The sequence below is a fragment of the Haematobia irritans genome, chromosome 4, assembly GCF_050003625.1.
Source record: "Haematobia irritans isolate KBUSLIRL chromosome 4, ASM5000362v1, whole genome shotgun sequence".
In the NCBI taxonomy this organism is placed as follows: Eukaryota; Metazoa; Arthropoda; class Insecta; order Diptera; family Muscidae; genus Haematobia; species Haematobia irritans.
In genome coordinates, this window is record NC_134400.1 from 142,863,995 (window position 1) to 142,888,085 (window position 24,091).

The following is a 24,091-nucleotide window of genomic DNA, read 5'->3' on the forward strand; positions in this document are numbered from 1 at the left end:
CTTAATTTCTCATTAGACAACAGGAGGAATACCTACGGCGAACTCTTGACTATTCCGAAGACTCGACACAGCCTGTGTCTGCGAATTCTAGTGTCTGTGAAGGACCTACCAGCCCCGTACAAGTTGAACATCCAATGGAGGTTGAAGCTACACACTCACAAGAGGTAGAGTCTCTTAAGAGACTGCTACAAGAGGTAAGTTCAGCTTTTCATTGATCTGCGTGTAAAATTTATTTCTAAGTTAAATTCTCTTTTTGGTGTATGACTATAATAACTGGAATTTGGATGTTTGCTCTGAACAGCATAAAGCGGTAATTAAAATGAAACGAGGAAGTGTTGTGATTATGTTCTTGCACATCCATTCATTTTTCACATATTCTTTGGAATTTTTCTTTTTTTTTTCTTAAATTACTGATCTAGAAAATGTGGAATTTATTAGGAAGTGACTTTGGATTATTAACACTCGATAGCCATCCTTCGTAAATTAAATTCTACTATTTCCACCTTATTGTGAAATTTGTTTAATACTACACACAATTTTTTTTCTGATTCAATCACGAAATTAATTGATCCAATTAATTTTTAATTGAAATGTCTTCAATCACAGAAATGATAGTATCAATTAAAAAATTAATTGAAGGTCAATTAAAAATTTAATTGATCAAATTAAAAAAATAATTGATACTATTATTTTTGTGATTGATTTTTATTTCAATTAAAAAATTTGTTGAATCAATTAAATTTTTAATTGAATATTTTTTATAACTCAATTAAAATTTTAATTGTAAAAATTTTTATGAAATTTTTTTGTGTGTAATTAGAAATCAATTGAATGGACAATAAACAAAACTTTGATTCTCATTCAAAGTTTCATTAAAATGAAAGCCACGCAGCAAAAAAAGCGTCGCCAAAAAAGTAATGAAAATGTTCTGTTTGGATCCGGAAGTGGTGCAAAATTGACGCAGAAGCGATGAATTTAACATGGGCTTGTCATAGAACGGAAGTCCTCCATTTCAACAGCCGTTGCACTGAATTTGCATCACTTCTTTAGGTGTGATCCGACACAATTTTCACAATTTTTCAGATTGGATTCAGCATTTTTTTCGACAAAATTTAAATAATTTGTACCATTTTATCACTTCTTACTCTGTTTTTAACCTATTTGAAAGTAGAAATTACCCATCAAAAATATGAAAAAAGTATGTTATAAAAAATTTAATAAAAAGAACTTCCTGGGAAGTTAAAATAAAGAACATCATTGGGAGTGCATCTTCTGAAAGTGCTGTTAAAGTTGTGCCTTTGGAAGAACTTCCAAATTTTTTTGCTGGGCAGTTTATATTTGTGTTGGCCCACTATGGATTCCGTCAATACCGGAAAGTCTATAACCCCAGTTGATATCACTTTGGAATCGAGTTAGCCCACGTTGGACTCTATTCGTAGTAGGTTAGGATAGAGTAGGCTCATTTGGACTATTGAGTCCATTGTGATACCACAGTGGATGTACTTCCCTCTTATCAATGAGTGCTGCACGATTCTACGTTAAACTCATTGACAAGGGATCTCCTTCTTATAGCCGAGTCCGAACGACGTTTTACATTACGGTGAAACCACTTAGAGAAGCATTGCTACACTCAAGTATGTCACAAGCATCACTGAGAGGGGATAAACAACCCCTGAATAACTTTGTAGTTCGGTTGAAACTGGAGCCTATGTATGCAAGGCGGGCATGCTAACCATTGCACCACGGTGGCTCTGTCCATAGTAAAAAGTATACAACCCCAGCCACTTATGTGGAATCCAATACTTTAGAATCATTAGCCCACTGAAGACTCGTTCCACAGGAGAAAACTGTAAGACCCGCCCGAAGGCCGTCAACTATATCCTTTTGAAATCACGTTAACCTACATTGGACGATCGGAGAAAGTCATAAACCCAGATCGAAGGGCAGCCACTTATGTCACTTTGTAATCGCGTTACGCCATATTGGACTCTGCCCACAAGAGAAAGTCTTGAACTCTGGCAGATGGCCGCCCATTTATACCATTTTGTTAGTTCACTTCGGACTGTGTCCATAGATGAATGTCTTAAACGACACTTAAATCACTTTGGAATCGCGTTAGCCTACTTTGGACTCTGTTCATAGGAGAAAGTGTTAAAACCCTGCCAAAGGCTTGTCACTTATGTCACTTTCGAATTGCGTTAACCAACATTGAACTCTAACCCCAATAGAGTTTAAAAACCGAGCCAAAGGCCGGCTACTTATATCACTTCGCGTTCAATGGTCAAATCTCAGAAAGTGGGAATAGGTCCCACTTGACCACGAAGCCCAAATATCCCAAAACAGGAAGTTGGGGTTCATTTTCATTTGAAATATTTGGGTTTATTTTTGGTGTTTCCACATTTTCCATATCATTTTTTGGGGTCCTACTTCATTTTGTGGCTCATTTTCATGGGGTCCATATCCATAGTGCCGCCACCAACCACCATCTCATAATAAAAGCTTACAAATGTTTTGGTGTTTTGTCCAGCACTCATAGAAAAAGTCTGCAAAAATAGCAGGCGGTATATGCTGTTATACTTTTGTAATTAAAGGTGTAGCGAATAATGCGTAAAATTTTTAGGGTTTAAACTGTTACGCATAGCATTTCCGAGAACCAAAAATATTAACTGTATTATGATAATTAAGTAAAAGTGAGTTCTTCATTTGCGTAAAACTCTTTTCATCACTTTAGTTCAAAACAGGAGAGCGGTGATCGTCTTCCAAATACGGTTGCCACTCGTGCAAAAAAAAAATCTACCAAAATTTTACCAAAAATCTACCAAATTTAAAACAAATGTGTAGAATTTTATTTCTATAGAACATTTTGTCAGAATTTTGTTCCTATAGAAAATTTTGTCAAAATTTTATTTCTATAGAAAATGTTGTCAAAATTTTATTTCGATAGAAAATGTCAAAATTTTATTTCTATAGAAAATGTTGTCAAAATTTTGTTTCTATAGAAAATGTTGTCCAAATTTTATTTCTATAGAAAATTTTGTCAAAATTTTATTTCTATAGAAAATTTTGTCAAAACTGAATTTCTATAGATTTAAATTTTTTTTTTTTTGTAAAAATTTTTTCAAAATCTTATTTTTATAGAAAATTTTTCAAAATTTTATTTTTTATAGAAAATTTTGCCAAATTTTACTTATATGGAAAATTTTGTCAACATTTTATTTCTATAGAACATTTTGTCAAAATTTTGTTCCTATAGAAAGTTTTGTCAAAATTTTATTTCTATAGAAAATGTTGTCAAAATTTTATTTCTATAGAAAATGTTGTCAAAATTGTATTTCTATAGAAAATGTTGTCAAAATTTTATTTCTATAGAAAATTTTGTCAAAATTTTATTTCTATAGAAAATTTTGTCAAAATTTTATTTCTATAGAAAATTTTGTCAAAATTTTATTTCTATAGAAAATTTTGTCAAAATTTTATTTCTATAGAAAATTTTGTCAAAACTGAATTTCTATAGATTTTTTAAATTTTTTTTTGTAAAAATTTTGTCAAAATTTTATTTTTTATAGAAAATTTTGCCAAATTTTACTTATATAGAAAATTTTGTCAACATTTTATTTCTATAGATTTTTTTTTAATTTTATTTCTATAGAAATTTTTTAAAAATTTTATTTTTATAGAAAATTTTGACAAAATTTTATTTATATTGAAAATTTTGTCAACATTTTATTTATATTGAAAATTTTGTCAACTGCACTCAAATCGATGATGTGACAGTGGCAAAGGAAAAGAAATATGTTTGTACGAATATATTTCGGCATAAGCCGGCTATCATGTAAAACCTTTTTTCCGAAGGTTCAAGTGTGGTTCACTTTTGGGTTTAGTCAACTGCCTGAATTTATTCTAATAATTGGTTGATAGTTTTGCTACAAGTAGAGGATGCTGATGAGGAGTGTGGTAATTCCGAAACGTGCGTCCATCCAACCATCTTGCAGTCTATAGGGCTTTGCTCAAAAAAATTTGACAAACATTCTTTTCCTCTGTTGGTTAAGCTACACTTGTAGTTTAGCCAATGCATGGTTTAAAGCTGAAATCAAAAACAACAACAAAATTTTATTTATATAGAAAATTTTTTCAAAATTTTATTTTTATAGAAAATTTTTCAAAATTTTATTTTTATAGAAAATTTGGCCAAATTTTATTTATATAGAAAATTTTGTCAAAATTTTATTTTTATAGAAAATTTTTCAAAATTTTATTTTTATAGAAAATTTTGTCAAATTTTATTTATATAGAAAATTTTGTCAACAGTTTATTTCTATCGATTTTTTTTTTAATTTTATTTCTATAGAAAATTTTGTCAAAATTTTATTCATATAGAAAATGTTGTCAAAATTTTATTTTTATAGAAAATTTTGTCAAAATTTTATTTATATAGAAAATTTTGTAAATACTTCTTAGATGGAGAGGAATATATTGCAAAATTTACCAAACCATCAAGAATTCTACCTATCTACCAAACAGTAAAAAATCTACCATTTTTGGTAGATTTCTAGCAACTGTGGTAACCGTGTTTCCAAATCCTCAAGAAATGAAAATGGGATTCGGTCATCATGTGTTTATGGACAAAGTAATAACATTTGTGAGATGTATTGTCCAAATCAGTGAACACTGAAGAGGAGGCCCGAGATCTTACGAAGTGATTTCACAATTGTAGGATAATGTGTTAGCTGAGTAAAATTATGGACCCCGAAAATAGAATCATATGTAGGTTTCTAGTACAAATGCTCCATTGCACCGTGTTGTATGCCTTGGAATAAAGAACAGCAGTTATTAGGTTAGGTTAGCTTAGGTGGCAGTCCGATATATCAGGCTCACTTAGACTATATCGACATTGCTATATCGACTCAGGAGCCCATCCTGAGCATTTTTGCCAAAGACACCATGTGTCTATCTCGTCTCCTTCTGGGTGTTGCAAACATATGCACTAACTTATAATACCATGTTTCACAGTGTGGCGCAGGGTATGAATAAGAATTTTAGACAATAATAAGAACTAATTTCTTGCAAAAAAAGAAATTTTAATTAAAAGTCGTATATCTTCGAAGTAAGGCAAATATCATTTATAGTATTGAAAATGATTTAAAAATATATGCCCATATACAAAACAATTTATTAACAGTTTATGGAAAGAATTTACATGGTAAACGTAGGCTTTAAGTTTTCTTTAACTTTTTTGTATAGGGGAAACAAACTTTAAATGAACTGTGATATTGAATCTTTGGATTAAAGACAAAAAAAAAACCTTCAAAAAACTGGCTAATACTTACGAGGGTTGCCTTTTTTACTTTGAGATTGGACAACCATTGTCTTACAATCTGCCAACTGACAGCTCTATCGAAAAACTTGACATTTGTGAGGTTATTCGTACTCAAAACCTTTTGACATACGAGTGCTAACCTAACCTAGGTTAGGTTAGGTGGCAGCCCGATGTATCAGGCTCACTTAGACTATTCAGTCCATTGTGATACCACCTTGGTGAACTTCTCTCTTATCACTGAGTGCTGCCCGATTCCATGTTAAGCTCAATGACAAGGGACCTCCTGTTTATAGCCGAGTCCGAACGGCGTTTCACATTGTAGTGAAACCACTTAGAGAAGTTTTGAAACCCTCAGAAATGTCACCAGCATTACTGAGGTGGGATAATCCACCGCTGAAAAACTTTTTGGTGTTTGGTCGAAGCAGGAATCGAAACCACGACCTTGTGTATGCAAGGCGAGCATGCTAACCATTGCACAACGTTGGCTCCCAACAGCAGTTATTAAATAGGAGGATTATTGTAAACCTGATATTAAATAGGAGGATTATTGTAAACCTGATTTTTTATACTGAAACGATTTGGAGAAATTCCCCTCCAAAACTCCCAAATTTATGGAATTTCCACCAACTAACAATTTTAGTCTCCATCCACGAAAAACGGCCCCCAATTTGGCAACACTGTCCCAAGTTATATATTCCACTCTTTGTAGATCGGTATTCTTTCTTCTTTGTTCAAAAAATATATTTTCTTCTTTAGTTATATTTTGTTTTGCAATATTTTGTTATATACTTTACTATTATTTTTTGTTTGTTTTAGAGTGAAATGAGTTGCCTTCTAAAAGAGGACATAATTGAAAACCTAAAAAGAAAGGTGGGTGTTTAATTATGTTCGCTATTTATCCTATTTATTAGTTTATTTATACACTCGTTTTTATCACATTATTGAAGAGTCTACAAAGCTAAAACAAACTAAAGTTTTATGAACCCTGTAATTCTAATATTTACTTAATACTTGCAGCTTGTAAAACTCGAGACTACTGGCAATGAGAATGAGCTACTCAGCGAACGTTTGCGTCAGAGTGAACGTGAACTGGTCAACATTAAGAAAGAGGCTTCAAATTTGCAAAACATGTTACAACAATCACAGGCCCAATACATGGCCTTGGATAAAAAATACAATAAAGCCAAACGTCTTGTGCGAGAATATCAACAACGTGAAATTGATATGTGCCATCGTGAAGAATTCTACCAGCAATTGTTACAAGAGAAAGATACCGAGTATAATGCTTTGGTAAAGAAACTAAAAGATCGTGTCATAAATTTGGAACATGAGCTACAGGAGACACAGCGTAAGGCTGGATTCCCTGTAGGTCTACCCTATGATAGTGCCACTCTGAAATTAACCCCACAAATGATGCGTAAGACCCCTCCAAAACCGCTATTCCAAAAATTGGAAACTGAATTATCCGATACGGAAATATCCGATTTGTCACCTGATGGTGATGGAGTTAAGACTGCAACTGTTGAGCGTAAAAATCCTGTCAAAGATGAATTGGATGCTGCAGTGCCACAACATGAACTCTTGGACACTTCTGCAAATAAAACAAAAAGTGATTTGGGTAAGTTTCGGCAGAAATTTACAGATTTAATTTCGTTGTATTCTTTTAATCTTCTAAATACTTTATAATCCAATGTTCTTTCTATCATCCGTCCGGTTTTTTGTCCTTTGCTTTGTTATGTTGTTTTTCAATTTATTGTTATATTTGAGAAAAAGACTTCTGGTGATTTTATGGTACTCGCTTTGATAATGTAAAATGCAATCCGAATTTTTACAATCTAAACACTATGCAGTGTGACTGATACTTTGACACACCTACACCAAAACAAAATAAAGATCCTATTTTATCATTAATCCCTTCCTTCTAATATAAGCCAAAGGATACATTTAAGATACAATTCACTTTTAAATTTAGGTTTTGCATAGCTTATAGTTAGGTTAGGTTGCGAAGGATGATACCAATCCGTAGAAACGAATTTTGTGTTCACTTAGACCATATTGGTCGATTGCGGTCCTTTTCTCCTTTCTCAGACTGCAGTTTCGTAAATCAGTAATATGCTAAAAGAAATAAGAACCCAATATCTTGTTTCTTCTAAAAAATTATCTTGGACACTGACACAGAAGCCTCACTAATTTAAATTTTTATACCCTGCGCCACACTGTGGAACAGGGTATTATAAGTTAGTGCATATGTTTGCAACACCCAGAAGGAGACTAGATAGACACATGGTGTCTTTGGCAAAAATGCTCAGGGTGGGCTCCTGAGTCGCTATAGCCTTGTCCGTCTGTCCACATTTTTGTAATCAAAGTCTAGGTCGAAGTTTTAGTCCAATCGACTTCAAATTTGGCACAAGTATGTGTTTCAAAGACGTTAAAAACAGATTAAGTATTAATTTTTGAAAATATTTGATCACAAAAGTTCTAGACAAGCTAACAATCTAAAAAAGTGCAAATTTTTGAAAATATTTAATGTCAAACGTTTCAGACAAGCGGTAGAATGCTTTAAAAATCATAAAAATTTTTTAAATTATTTGTCAAAATATCAAAAAATTTCTTATTTCGCATTCAAAACACTGAATTCGCCTCACGCCTTAAGAAGTGATGCAAATTCAGTGCAGCGGCTGTTGAAATGGTGGACATCCGTCCTATGACGAGCCCATGTTAAATTCATCGCTTCTGCGTCAATTTGCCACCACTTTCGGATTCAAAAAGAACATTTTCACTAATTTTTTGGCGACGTTTATTTTTTACTGGGTAACTTAGCGTTTCTATCTTGACTAAAAAGTTAATTGTATCAATTAATTTGTTAATTAATTAAAAGACGATTTAAGGCAGTTCCGCCCGACTAAATTCTTAGAGCGGCTTTTCACCTTTGCATTTTTAAAATGTTGCGATTGTAGTTCAAATTAATATCGAAAAGTTTGGTTGTTATTTTTATACCCCCACCCTTGGATGGGGGTATATTAACTTTGTCATTCCGTTTGTAACACATCGAAATATTGCTCTAAGACCCCATAAAGTATATATATTCGGGGTCGTGGTGAAATTCTGAGTCGATCTGAGCATGTCCGCCCGTCTGTTGAAATCACGCTAGCTTCCGAACGAAACAAGCTATCGACTTGAAACTTGGCACAAGTAGTTGTTATTGATGTAGGTCAGATGGTATTGCAAATGGGCCATATCGGTCCATAATTATATATAGCCCCTATATAAACGGACCCCCAAATTTGGCTTGCGGGGACTCTAAGAGAAGCAAATTTCATCCGATCCGGCTGAAATTTGGTACATGGTGTCAGCATATGATCTCTAACAACCATGCAAAAATTGGTCCACATCGGACTATAATTATATATAGCCCCCATATAAACCGATCCCTCGATGTGGCTTGCGGAGCCTCTAAGAGAAGCAAATTTCATCCGATCCGGCTGAAATGTGGCACATGGTTTAAGTATATGATCTCTAACAACTATGCAAAAATTGGTCCACATCGGTCAATAATTATATATAGCCCCCATATAAACCGATCCCCCGAGTTGGCTTGCGGAGCCTCTAATTCGCAAATTTCATCCGATCGGGCTGAAATTTAGTACATGGTGTTAGAATATGGTCTCTAATCACCATGAAAAAAATGGTCCATATGGGTCCATAATTATATATAGCCCCCATATAAACCGATCTCCAGATTTGACCTCCGGAGCCTCTTGGAAGACAAAAATTCATCTGATTCAGTTGAAATTTGGTACGTGGTGTTAATATATGGCCTCAAACACCCATGCAAAAATTGGTCGAAATTGGTCCATAATTACATATAGCCTTCATATAAACCGATCCCCAGATTTGACCTCCGGAGCCCCTTGGAAGAGCAAAATTCATCCGATTCGGTTGAAATTTGGTACGTGCTGATAGTATATGATATTTAAGAGCCATACCAAAAGTGGTCCATATCACTCCATAATCATATATAGCCCCATATAAACCGATCCCGAGATTTGATTTTGGAGCCTCTTGGAGGAGCAAATTTCATCCGAGACAGTTGAACATTGTGCTAGTATATGGCCGCTAACAACCATGCCTAACTAGGTCCATATCGGTCTATTGTTATATATAGCCCTCAGATAAATCGATCCCCAATCATCCATATGGTTCATATCAAGTTCATAATTGTATATAGCCCCCATATAAGCGACCCCCATATTTCAATTCTCTCGCTCTCTACCACGTATGGACTACACGCTCACAAAAAATCGCTTCTGTAACATATACTCCCAAACATATTTTGCTTCAAGCATATATATTTTTGGGTATTGCCCAAACATTTATATGTTTGATCTCTTCCAATATATAATATGTTTGAAAGCATATTGGTCTAAACAATATATGTTTGGGTAGTCTAAGTTCCAAACATTTTGTATTTTTGCATCCAAATTCAATAATGTTGTCTTCCAAAAAACAATATGTTATTATGTGAACATATAATATGTTTGGAAGCATTTTGCACCCAAAAATATTATATGCTCAAAAAAATTCTCCCAAACAATATTGTGCTCAAAATTTTATTTATTTATTTATATATTTACAATCATAATGAATTATGAAAAAAAAACAGGTAATATAGGTGCTAACAACATAGGTTTTCGACCTGAATGCTCAAAATTTTGTTTCTGCCCAATTGTATATTCCCCCACATCTTTCTCACTTCCACGAGATTTTTTAGTTCTTAGCACCTTTTTCTGTAATACAAACATTGTAGAAGAAATTATTCAATTGTATGATTTTTTTATTTTAATTTTACCTTTTGCCGGACGGGGATTCGAACAGCGGACCACACAGTTTGTAAGGATCAAAGAAGTAGCTGATCAATTGCCCAAGGAAAAATAAAATGTTAATTTTGTAATAACAATCAACAACCACCAACTTAATTCAATATCGCTCCCTGTTAAATAGCGCTCCAAGCTACTAAACACATTTATGTTTATAGGCTATTTCTAAATTAATATATGTTTGCATCCAAGCATATTATATTTACAAACATTTTATGTCCCAAACATAATATGTTCTAACATATTAACATATATGTCCCAAACATGTTATGCTAGTTTATGAACATTATTTGCTTGCACTCAAAAATATTGTGTTTAAAAATTTGTGTTCCAAACATATAATGTTTATAGCCAAACATATGAAAAACAGTCTTTTTCATCCGTGTAACTCACAATTTAGAAAACGATATTAAGAAGTTTTAAGATACCACAATCCAAGTAATTCGATTGTGGATGACAGTCTTTCGTAGAAGTTTCTACGCAATCCATGGTGGAGGGTACATAAGATTCGGCCTGGCCGAACTTACGGCCGTATATACACGCTCACAAAAAATCGCTTCTGTAACATATACTCCCAAACATATTTTGCTTCAAGCATATACATTTTTGGGTATTGCCCAAACATTTATATGTTTGATCTCTTCCAATATATAATATGTTTGAAAGCATATTGGTCTAAACAATATATGTTTGGGTAGTCTAAGTTCCAAACATTTTGTATTTTTGCATCCAAATTCAATAATGTTGTCTTCCAAAAAACAATATGTTATTATGTGAACATATAATATGTTTGGAAGCATTTTGCACCCAAAAATATTATATGCTTAAAACAAATTCTCCCAAACAATATTGTGCTCAAAATTTTATTTATTTATTTATATATTTACAATCACAATGAATTATGAAAATAAACAGGTAATATAGGTGCTAACAACATAGGTTTTCGACCTGAATGCTCAAAATTTTGTTTCTGCTCAATTGTATATTCCCCCACATCTTTCTCACTTCCAAGAGATTTTTTAGTTCTTAGCACCTTTTTCTGTAATACAAACATTGTAGAAGAAATTATTCAATTGTATGATTTTTTTATTTTAATTTTACCTTTTGCCGGACGGGGATTCGAACAGCGGACCACACAGTTTGTAAGGATCAAAGAAGTAGCTGATCAATTGCCCAAGGAAAAATAAAATGTTAATTTTGTAATAACAAGCAACAACCACCAACTTAATTCAATATCGCTCCCTGTTAAATAGCGCTCCAAGCTACTAAACACATATATGTTTATAGGCTATTTCTAAATTAATATATGTTTGCATCCAAGCATATTATATTTACAAACATTTTATGTCCCAAACATAATATGTTCTAACATATTAACATATATGTCCCAAACATGTTATGCTAGTTTATGAACATTATATGCTTGCACTCAAAAATATTGTGTTTAAAAATTTGTGTTCCAAACATATAATGTTTATAGCCAAACATATGAAAAACAGTCTTTTTCATCCGTGTACTTGTTCTTTTTATCCCTTCTTAACGATGCAATTCATCGTTAAAATTGAATATAGAATCCCACTACAGATAGTAAATTGTATGTTGAACTATGCTATTTAAGTAATCAAAGCTGTATTTTTTCTGTGTTTTTATTTTTTTTTTTAATGAATGTCAAACGGGCGACATATTTCTTATCTCTTCACATTTGCTAATAGAACAGAGAAAAAATCTTAATAAAAAGTGATTGACCTCTTCTCGGGATATAATTAAGACAGAACTCAAGATCATATTAAAAAAAATACAAAAATTAAAGTCAATAGACTAAAGACATTTTTAAAATCACCACTCAAAAAACTGCCAAAAAATCACCAGATACTCTTATTGGTTTGCGAATTCACTGCACACATAATACATTTACATAGGTATCTCGCTCCTACTATTCTTTCCTTCTTCAATGCACATTTTTGTCCAAAAAATTAATATGTGATGTAGCATCCTTGCTTTTTGTCCACTTTAGATCCTTCTCTGCCTTCAAACACTATAAACAAAAAAATCTTTCTTTTTCAGTTTTGTATTAAATTTTTCGCAAAATATTTTTTATAATTTTTTTTTTCGATGTCTATGTAAATTATTTAACACATTTTTCATTTTCTTTTATTTTTATGTATAAACCAAAAAAAAAAAAAAAAAACAAATCTCGATTTTTTTTTTGTTTTTTTTTTTTACAACCAACCAATTTCTATAACGACATGAAAAAATACAAAATTTTCTTGCTGCTGTATAAATGTGTATACGTGTTATCTATGATGCGATCGAATCAATCAAACCCAACGATAAATCTTCTGTTATGGGAAATTCAAAACTCTATCTCTCTGTGTGTCTTTGTCTGCTGTCCAAATGTAATCTATATATATATATATAAACTATGTGGCTTGATTGATATCATCTGATTTGATGTGTTGTCTAAATGTTTGTGTGTCCAACAAATTATGCGTATATATACAAAAACCCATTGGAATCTTCATTGGCGACAAAACCATCATACACGAATAATTTCATCATCGTCGATATTATCAAAATTTGGTTATCCCCTTTTCCTGCTTAATTATTATGCATATGCGCTGGGTGGGTGATATTGTTCTGCTTGGCTTTGCTGCTGCTGCTGATTTTCATATATCATCAAAATCAAAATTATTTGGCAAATATACATATATCAATAATAGCTTCCCGTGGTGGTTTAGCTAATCGTCAACTGCCATCTGCCAACAATTCCAATACCAGTTCGAGTGCATCCAATGCCACAACTGCTGTGACAATTGCGGCTGGCAACAGTACTAACAACTTATCGAAGCGTACTTTGAGCAACAGCAGCTCCGATTGTGCCCTAGATGACTGTGAAGATGATGTTGCTCAACAAACAGCGGCAGCGGTCATGGCTTCCAGCCTAATGGGTAACAATAATACTAACAACCTTAATCATCATGCTCACAACACCAACACCACAGCGTCCAATCATGAACTTAACCTTTCCAATGGCATACATCATCATCATCCAAGTAATCTCATAAGTAATGGACATCATATTAACAATGCAATTAGTGTGGGTACTAGCATCGTAGGTGGTGGAGTTGCTACTATCGGTAATGGTATAGGAAATGGTAATAGTAGCAGTGGTAGTGGCAGTACTATTGCTGGTACTACCACTGCTATACTACTTAATTCCACCTCCTCGTCATCGGCATCATCAGCGAATTCACGGGAACAACAGATCAATCAATTGTATGCCCAAGTTCACAAAGATCATAAGACATCGGCTTCACATACCGGACTCCCGGGTCTCTTTAAAAATTCCCTGGGTTCACCCGGTGAGGCAACGCTAATAACAACCACAACAACAACCACAAACACAGCTAGCCCCAATGATTTTCATCGTGGTGGCATGACAACATTCGGTACTAGTAATCGTGATCTCAATAGTTCATATGATTCAATTTTAGGCTCGAATGACAAGCTATCTGAGAATGAGCAGTCTTCAGATAATTGGATGTATCCCAGTCGACGACGTGTAGGACCCACAGGGGCCATAATAAGTGGAAAAATTCCACCGACATCATTTACCGATCAACTTAATCAGGCATTATCGGAGAGAGAAAGGTAAGTGAAATTAATATACTTGATCACATAGCTCTCACTGTACAATTTTTATAAATTTAATAAATTGACGCCAGTAATTCGATTATGGATGACAGACAGCCTTTAATAGAATTTTTGTCCATAGAAATTCCAGAATCGAATTGTGAGGGTTGTGGTAACAGCGGCCGATTACAGGTTATCTTAAAGCTTCTAAACATTGTCTTCTTATGGAGTTAGGTAAAAAGTGGCTAGATAGAAAGTGACCTAAACCTCTTTAGTTCTTGATCTATTTATATAAAGCAGCCTATATAATATGCGTCGATATATACAAATTTTCGTAGGGTACTCGAATTAGAAGCCACCGTGGAATAATGGTTAGCATGCTCGCCTTACATACAAAGGGATAAGGGTTCAACCCCAGTTTCAACCGAAAACAAAAACGTTTTGCAGCATTGACATATTCCCTCTCAGTAATACTGGTGACACTTGTGAGTGTTTTAAAAGCTTTGACCAAAATTGTCTATAGAAATAAAATTTTGACCACAATTTTCTATAGAAATAAAATTTTGACTAAAATTTTCTATAGGAATAAATTGTTGAGTGTTTTAAAGCTTTGACCAAAATTTTCTATAGAAATAAAATTTTGACCACAATTTTCTATAGAAATAAAATGTTGACCAAAATTTTCTACAGAAATAAAATTTTGACAAAATTTTCTATAGAAATAAAATTTTGACAAAATTTTCTATAGAAATAAAATTTTGACAAAATTTTCTATAGAAATAAAATTTTGACAAAATTTTCTATAGAAATAAAATTTTGACAAAATTTTCTATAGAAATAAAATTTTGACAAAATGTTCTATAGAAATAAAATTTTGACAAAATGTTCTATAGAAATAAAATTTTTACCAAATTTTCTATTGAAATAAAATTTTGACAAAATTTTCTATAGAAATAAAATTTCGACAAAACTTTATATTAAAATAAAATTTTGACAAAACTTTCTATAGACATAAAAATTTTGGCAAAATTTTCTATAGAAATAAAATTTTGACAAAATTTTCTATGGAAATAAAATTTTTACTAAAAATTTTTGTAGAAATAAAATTTTGAGAAAATTTCCTATAGAAATAAAATTTTGAGAAAATTTTTTAAAGAAATAAAATTTTGACCAAAATTTTCTATAGAAATAAAATTTTGTATAGAAATAACATTTTGATAAAATTTTCTATAGAAATAACATTTTAAGAAAACTTTCTATAGAAATAAAATTTTTACTAAAATTTTCTATAGAAATAATATTTTGACAAAACTTTCTATAGAATTAAAATTTTCACAAAATTTTCTATAGAAATAAAATTTTGAGAAACTTTGCTATAGAAATAAAATTTTGACCAAAATTTTCTCTAGAAATAAAATTTTGACTAAAATTTTCTGTAGAAATAAAATTTTGACCAAAAGTTTCTCTAGAAATAAAATTTTGACTAAATTTTCTATAGAAATAAAATGTTGACCAAAATTTTCTATAGAAATAAAATTTTGACCAACATTTTCTGTAGAAATAAAATTTTGAGAAAATTTTCTATAGAAATAAAATTTTGACAAAATTTTCTATAGAAATAACATTTTGACCAAAATTTTCTATAAAGATAAAATTTTGAGAAAATTTTCTATATAAATAAAGTTTTGACTAAAATTTTCTAATGAAATAATATTTTGACAAAATTTTCTATAGAAATAACATATTAAGAAAAAATTCTATAGAAATGAAATTTTGACCAAAATTTTCTATAGAAATAAAATTTTGATACAATTTTCTATAGAAATAACATTTTGATACAATTTTCTATAGAAATAAAATTTTGACAAAATTTTCTATAGAAATAAAATTTTGACAAAATTTTCTATAGAAATAAAATTTTGACAAAATTTTCTACAGAAATAAAATTTTGACAAAATTTTCTATAGAAATAAAATTTTGACAAAATTTTCTACAGAAATAAAATTTTGACAAAATTTTCTATAGAAATAAAATTTTGACTAAAATTTTCTGTAGAAATGAAATTTGAGAAAATTTTCTATAGAAATAAAATTTTGAGAAAATTTTCTAAAGAAATAAAATGTTGACCAAAATTTTCTATAGAAATAACATTTTGACAAAATTTTCTGTTGAAATAAAATTTGGACTAAAATTTTCTGTAGAAATAATATTTGGACTAAATTTTTCTAAAGAAATAAAATGTTGACCAAAATTTTCTATAAAAATAAAATATTGAGAAAATTTTCTGTAGAAATAAAATTTTGAGAAAATTTTCTATAGAAATAAAATTTTGAGAATTTTTTTTTTTTTATAAAAATAAAATGTTGAGAAAATTTTGTATATAAATAAAATGTTGACTAAAATTTTCTAATGAAATAATATTTTGACCAAATTTTCTATATAAATAAAACTTTGACAAAATTGTCTATGGAAATAAAATTTTGACTAAAAATTTCCTATAAAGAAATAAAATTTTGACCAACATTTTCTATAGAAATAAAATTTTGTATAGAAATAACATTTTAAGAAAAATTTCTATAGAAATAAAATTTTGACAAAATTTTCTATAGAAATAAAATGTTGACCAAAACTTTCTATAGAAATAAAATTTTTACTAAAATTTTCTATAGAAATAATATTTTGACAAAACTTTCTATAGAAGTAAAATTTTCACAACATTTTTTTTAGAAATAAAATTTTCACAAAATTTTCTGTAGAAATAAAATTTTGACCAACATTTTCTATAGAAATAAAATTTTGACCAACATTTTCTATAGAGATAAAATTTTGACCAAAATTTTCTGTAGAAATAAAATTTTGAGAAAATTTCCTATAGAAAAAAAAATTTGACCAAAATTTTCTATAGAAATAAAATTTTGACCAAAATTTTTTATAAAGATAAAATTTTGAGAAAATTTTCTATATAAATAAGGTTTTGACTAAAATTTTCTAATGAAATAACATTTTGATACAATTTTCTATACAAATAAAATTTTGACAAAATTTTCTATACAAATAAAATTTTGACAAAATTTTCTATAGAAATAAAATTTTGACAAAATTTTCTATAGAAATAAAATTTTGAAAAAAATTTCTATAGAAATAAAATTTTGACCAAAATTTTCAAAAAAAAATTTTGACCAACATTTTCTATAGAAATAAAATTTTGACTAAAATTTTCTGTAGAAATGAAATTTTGAGAAATTTTTCTATAAAAATAAAATTTTGAGAAAATTTTCTAAAGAAATAAAATGTTGACCAAAATTTTCTATAGAAATAAAATTTTGACAAAATTTTCTATAGAAATAAAATTTGGACTAAAATTTTCTGTAGAAATAAAATTTGGACTAAATTTTTCTATAGAAATAAAATTTTGACCAACATTTTCTATAGAAATAAAATTTTGACTAAAATTTTCTGTAGAAATGAAATTTTGAGAAAATTTTCTATAAAAATAAAATATTGAGAAAATTTTCTGTAGAAATAAAATTTTGAGAAAATTTTCTATAGAAATAAAATTTTGAGAATTTTTTTTTTATAAAAATAAAATGTTGAGAAAATTTTCTATATAAATAAAATGTTGACTAAAATTTTCTAATGAAATAATATTTTGACAAAATTTTCTATAGAAATAAAATTTTGTGAAAATTTTCTATAGAAATAAAATTTTGACAAAATTTTCTATATAAATAACATTTTGAGAAAATTTTCTATAGAAATAAAAAAAGCTAAAGAAATTAAATTTTGCAAAATATAATTTTTTTGTTTGGTAGTTTTTTGTTAAAATTGTCTCCAAATTTGGGTAGATTATGTTTGGCTCGAGTGGCAATCGTGGCAATACCACGTCACTGGATTTTCCAATCAAAAAAATTGTAATTCTGGGGCGGAGGGTATACCAAATAGACCAATATAAATTATCTTACATATTTATGTGTACAAATGAGCTCTAGATGCCCCGTCACTTATGAGCAGAAACCAATAATCACAAACACAAAGTTTAAGGCTTCAAGAAGTTGAAGAAATAAAATCCTGGTATCGTTTTCTATGGGTGATATAAAAATTAGCCAATTAATATGGTGGTTTTTATTCGCTCAAGAATCAGTTGTGTCATATATTTTTAAAACTTCTGGCACATCGTATGAAAATTTGAGGCTGGTGGTAAATCAAACTAATCGATGCGCTCAAGAAACCAAATCGAAAGATCAGTTTATATGTGCTCGTAAAGTCTACAAACAGACGTACATAGCTATATCGTTTTAAAATAATATTGAAAATTAAATTAAAATTGATATTTCGAAATGTTGCAAATATAATATTATTGTGGTCTTCTAGTGTAACCTTCTAGAAAATGTCCATCATTCGAAGTTGTAGCGCAATTATAGTCATTGATCGATAGAAGAACTCAAAGGAATCAATTTTGTGTAAATATTTGTTTAGTTACTATAATATGAAATGTTTTTAAAATTTTGGTTCGACCGAAGTCGGAGTCGACTAAAATTTTTACGGCTCCGGCTCCGATTACAGCAAATTCTTCGGACCCACACTGAAAAAAAAACAGCATGCCCGGTTCAAAAGATTTTGTCTTTATACTAATGATTTTGGTATTGATTCCGAGCTCAAGGAGCGGAGAATTAAAGTAAGGATACTTTTTAAACAGAAATCTTTTTTATACCCTGCGCCACACTGTGGAACAGGGTATTATTTAAATGTAAGTTTTGCATACTTTTTTCTAAGTAATATATATATTTTTTTTAATTTAGTCGTTTTTCGTCATTTTTTGTTTTCTTCATGTGATATTAAAGTCCATTTAAAATTTGTTAACGACAACTTAAATTTTTAAATTCTGACATGACCAGGGCTGTGGAGTCGAGTCAATTTTGCTCGACTCCGGCTCCGATTCCGGAGTCGACTCCGGATGGTATACCTAAATCTCATTTGAACAGTATTCCAATTGTAGTTTTAAGGTGTAGTGTTCAAAAAATGGACCGATATAAGTATTCTATTTTGCCATATGTGTTTATATATCCAAAATAACTCTAATTTTAAATTTTGATACGACTCGACGACAAATCTCAGCATTTTAGGGATGTAAAGAACTCTAGATTTTAATGTCAGGCCAATAAATTAAAATACGACACAAGACTCTGGTGGTCTTTGCACATCAAAATATGGGTATATAACAACAATCTCCACAATATGTATTTATAAAAACAAAAAATTTAAAAAAAAAAATAAGTAAATAATTAGGCTTCCAGAAGTTTAAGAAGTAAAATCCTGGTATTAATCTTCATAGGCATTTTATAGAAAAAGAAAAATACACAAAAATCAAATTGTCGGGCTAATTAGATAGAAAGTTTAGATGTTAAAAAATGTAATGTGTCGGATATAGAAAAACAAAAACAAACTGCCAAAAATTAGGACGGGCGGAATCAAAGACAATAAACTCAAGGAAGATAGGAAACTGGCTACTGAGGAAATCAAACCATTTACCGTGTTAGTTTCATACTCGAACCAAACGCGTATACGACAAGTATTGACATAGCAATAAAATGCAAATAAAAAGAAACTAAGTGCACGAAATAAATTTCCATAAAGGGGAAAATGTAATTTGTTGTTGTTGCCTAAAATTGAACATTGTTTCATTAAGAAAATTAAGTTTTTCCTATAAAAAATTAAAACGAAAAACAAATAAAAATAAAAAACTTACAAACATGTATGGAACTAACATGGTAAATTCAACTTTTGGTATGACGCAAGCCAATTTCCTATCTTCCTAAAGTTTATTGTCTTTGGGCGGATGTCTATCAGTTATGGACATTAGAGGCCATTAATTTAATGTAAAGAAGTTCAAGTGGCTTTGATGAAACAAACTTTCTCCCAAAAGACCGGCTCAGATAGCACGTTGGCAGAGGTTTAATTTAAAATTACAGCTTCCAAGGACATCGGGTGTATATGGATATTTCTCAAGTAATTACACACAAAGAAAATTTCGTTAAAATTGAGCCAACGAAAAGTTTTCATTGATACAACGAAACATTTCCATTAAGACAATGAAAATGCTCGTTAATAGTACGAAACGTTTAATTGACTAGCAGAAAATTCGTTATACTAACGAAAAATTTCGTTATATCAATAAATTTGTTTCATTGGCTCAATTTTAATGACACATTTCATTAATATAACGAAAATTTTTCTACCAGTGTAACAGGTTGGCTGATAAGCCCCCGGTCTGACATATAGATGGCGTCGCTAGTATTAAAGCATATTATTTTTATATAGTACCAACCTTAAAATGATTCGTGTCAAAATTTGACGTCTGTAAGTCAATTAGTTTGTGAGATAGATCGTCTTTTTTGAAGCAACTTTTGTTATTGTGAAAAAAATGGAAAAAAGGAATTTCGTGTTTTGATAAAATACTGTTTTCTGAAGGGAAAAAATAGGTGGAAGCAAAAACTTGGCTTGATAATGAGTTTCCGGACTCTGCCCCAGGGGAATCAACAATAATTGATTGGTATGCAAAATTCAAGCGTGGTGAAATGAGCACGGAGGACGGTGAACGCAGTGGACGACCGAAAGAGTTGGTTACCGACGAAAACATCAAAAAAATCCACAAAATGATTTTGAATGACCATACAATGAAGTTAATCGAGATAGCAGAGGCCTTAAAGATATCAAAGGAACGTCTTGGTCATATCATTCATCAATATTTGGATATGCGGAAGCTCTGTGCAAATGATTTTGAATGACCGTACAATGAAGTTAATCGAGATAGCAGAGGCCTTAAAGATATCAAAGGAACGTCTTGGTCATATCATTCATAAATATTTGGATATGCGGAAGCTCTGTGCAAAATGGGTGCCGCGCGAGCTCACATTTGACCAAAAACAACAACGTGTTGATGATTCTGAGCGATGTTTGCAGCTGTTAACTCGTAATACAACCGAGTTTTTCCTTCGATATGTGACAATGGATGAAACATGGCTCCATCACTACACTCTTGAGTCCAATCGACAGTCGGCTGAGTGGACAGCGACCACCGTCTCCGAAGCGTGGAAAGACTCAAAAGTCCGCTGGCAATGAATGGCCTCTGTTTTTTTGGGATGCGCATGGAATAATTTTTATCGATTATCTTGAGAAGGGAAAAACCCATGAATAGTGACTATTATATGGCGTTATTGGAGCGTTTGAAGGTCGAAATCGTGGCAAAACAGCCCCATATGAAGAAGAAAAAAGTGTTGTTCCACGCACCGTGCCACAAGTCATTGAGAACGATGGTAAAAATTCATGAATTGGGCTTCGAATTGCTTCCCCACCCATCGTATTCTCCAGATCTGGCCCCAGCGACTTTTTCTTGTTCTCAGACCTCAATAGGATGCTCGCAGGGAGAAAATTTGGCTGCAATTAAGAGGTGATCGCCGAAACTGAGGCCTATTTTGGGCCAAAACCGAAGGAGTACTACCAAAATGGTATCAAAAAATTGGAAGGTCGTTATAATCGTTGCATCGCTCTTGAAGGGAACTATATTTAATAATAAAAACGAATTTTAAAAAAATGTGTTTTCTTTGTTAGACCGGGGACTTATCAGCCAACCTGTTATAAAGTCTTGTTTCGTATTTTAATTTAGTGGTCTGAAATTAAAATGTAGAGTTCGTTACATCCCAAAAATGCTGAGGATTGTCGTCGAGTCATATCAACATTTAAAATTAGAGTTCTTTTGGACATATAAACATATATGGCAAAATGGAATACTTATATCGGTCTAATTTTGGAATCTTAAAAATACAATTGGAATACTGTTAAAATGAGATTTAGGTACACCACCTGGAGTCGACTCCGGAGTCGGAGTCGAGGCTAATAAGAAGTGCTGAAGTCGGAGTCCGAATCGGAGTCGAGCAAAATTGACTCGACTCCACAGCTCTGGAGTCGAGTCAATTTTGAGCCATCTTCGCTCTCGACATACCTGCCAAAATTTCAGAACGTTTAGTTATATTGTTATATTGCCTTAAAATTGTACCTTTGTCAAGAGTACATATAGGGTCAAAAACCGATATTTTAAAAAAAATGGAATACTTCTATCGGTCTATTTTTGGAATCTTAAGAATACAATTGGAATACTGTTAAAATGAGATTTAGGTACACCACCTGGAGTCGACTCCGGAGTCGAGGCTAATAAGAAGTGCTGAAGTCGGAGTCCGAATCGGAGTCGAGCAAAATTGACTCGACTCCAAAGCTCTGGAGTCGAGTCAATTTTGACCCATCTTCGCTCTCGACATACCTGCCAAAATTTCAGAACGTTTGGTTATATTGTTATATTGCCTTAAAATTGTACCTTTGTCAAGAGTACATATAGGGTCAAAAACCGATATTTTAAAATGTTAAAAATGGACAATACAATTGATCAATTCAGTTCATATTCTAGTAAAACCTACTTTTTATATCACCGTGAAATTTCACCCATATAAATACACTTCGAATGGCCTGAAATCCAGCACTTCGTTGTTCGATTAAAAGCCCTAATGGAATCTAATTTGTCGAAATATTTCTTTAGTTGCAAATATAGGAAGTGTTTTTCAAATTTTGTTTCGCCGGAGTCGGAGTCGAGCAAAATTTTTACGACTCCGGATCCGACTCCGAATCCGACTCCAGCAAAATCTTCAGATTCCGACTCCAGCTCCGACTCCACAGCCCTGCACATGACTTCAAGTAGAAATAATGCTATGTTTCAAGTAAAAATCATCCGATTTTTTGCTTTATTGTCAAGATGTAAAAAGACAACAAATTTAAAGACAATTTCATTAGTTTGGAAGAATTTTTCACAAGACAAGTTGACCTTAGTCAAACAAAATTTTCTTTCAATTTTGACGTCGAATAATCTAATTATAAGGTCAAAACAACTTTATACAAAAGTTTGGTCTATGAAAAAACTTTATATCAGAGAAATGCGTCTAAGCAAACAACTTATTTGTATTTTAAAGACATGAAATCTTTGGCCTTACGACAATATTTTTTTCAGTGCACAACACAATGTTCTTATAATTGATTCTTTAAAAAAAGGCTTCTTTATATAGAAGTTCGACTGCAAATAGTAATTGTTTAAGAGAAATATATGTCAGTATACAAACTAAAATAATAATTTTTATATTCGAAAAATGTTAATGATATATTCTTTGCTCTTAATTTCCAGACGTTTGGGTGATGGCTCATCACGACATTCCAGCGATGATTATACTGAAATAAACAAAACGCAATCGGCGGCAGCTATCAATTGCAAAACTCTAATAAATGAAATACGACAAGCTGTAAATGAGGCTCAACCAAAAGGTGACACATACTGTTACTTTTCTTAACAAAAAAAAAAAAACAAAATAATCTCAATCAATCAAAATCAATTCAATCAATTCAAAAACACATATTAAACCACCTCAAAGCAATGCAAATAAAAAAACCAAATTGAGAGCATATCTTTAAATGTTGAATCAACCCAATCAGCACTAGAAAATTTTAAAATGAGATCAAACACATCCACAACCTCCACCATAACACCAAAATATATTTAGCCTTTCACAAATCACATTCACAAAACTAACCACAAACGCTTAAACATGACCTCCTCTCCACCAAATCGCTTGTTGTAGACCACTAAGCAAACAAATCCCATGGCAAAATCCCATAATACTAACATTTATTCAATTAGTGTTTATTTCCTTTTTTTTTGCAAATTTCATAATTCACTAAAATTGAAACACATAAAAAATTTTCGTTAAACTATTTCTCTGATATGTAATCTTTTTGGTGTTGTAATTTGTGTATTGAATTAATAACATTACATAATGCCTGCATACAATTGACCTCTTGAGAAGATTGACAAAAAGCTCGGATTAATATACTCTATCTTGCGAGATAGGGGCATTATTTAGTCCAAACCCTTTTGTCATTCATCCTTATTTTGTTATTGTCCATTATAAAGTGCTATTTATTTGCTGTTTTATATATTATGTATATATTTATAAGAGTATTTCGAGCACATTTTTAAAAGTGTAACATATCCAAATATTTCTTAAATGGAATTTTCTTTATCTCTCAATGTCTATTCCTTGTCTTCTATTTTTCTCCATCCTCAAACAAAAAAAAAAAAAAAATGCCTACATTCGACATGAAATGATGTGGTAACTGCTTACTAACCCCTATGGATTTTTATTATTTTTTTTTTAACAAAAATATGTCA

The 24,091-nt window shown here is 31.1% G+C and overlaps 1 protein-coding gene across 9 annotated transcripts in view; it reads left to right on the forward strand.

The window, feature by feature from the left end:
- The window catches only part of Spn (protein phosphatase 1 regulatory subunit spinophilin), a 367,965-nt gene that overhangs the window by 333,848 nt on the left and 10,026 nt on the right, over positions 1-24,091 (forward strand). For 2 of the 9 annotated variants that reach the window (XM_075307296.1, XM_075307302.1), the window contains exons 11-15: positions 17-194; positions 6,134-6,187; positions 6,335-6,935; positions 12,915-13,845; positions 23,051-23,187. In XM_075307296.1, the coding sequence (XP_075163411.1) occupies positions 17-194; positions 6,134-6,187; positions 6,335-6,935; positions 12,915-13,845; positions 23,051-23,187 (1,901 nt within the window). The remainder of the gene's footprint in view (positions 1-16; positions 195-6,133; positions 6,188-6,334; positions 6,936-12,914; positions 13,846-23,050; positions 23,188-24,091) is intronic. The other 7 variants (XM_075307297.1, XM_075307304.1, XM_075307298.1 and 4 more) reach the window with 5 other exon arrangements.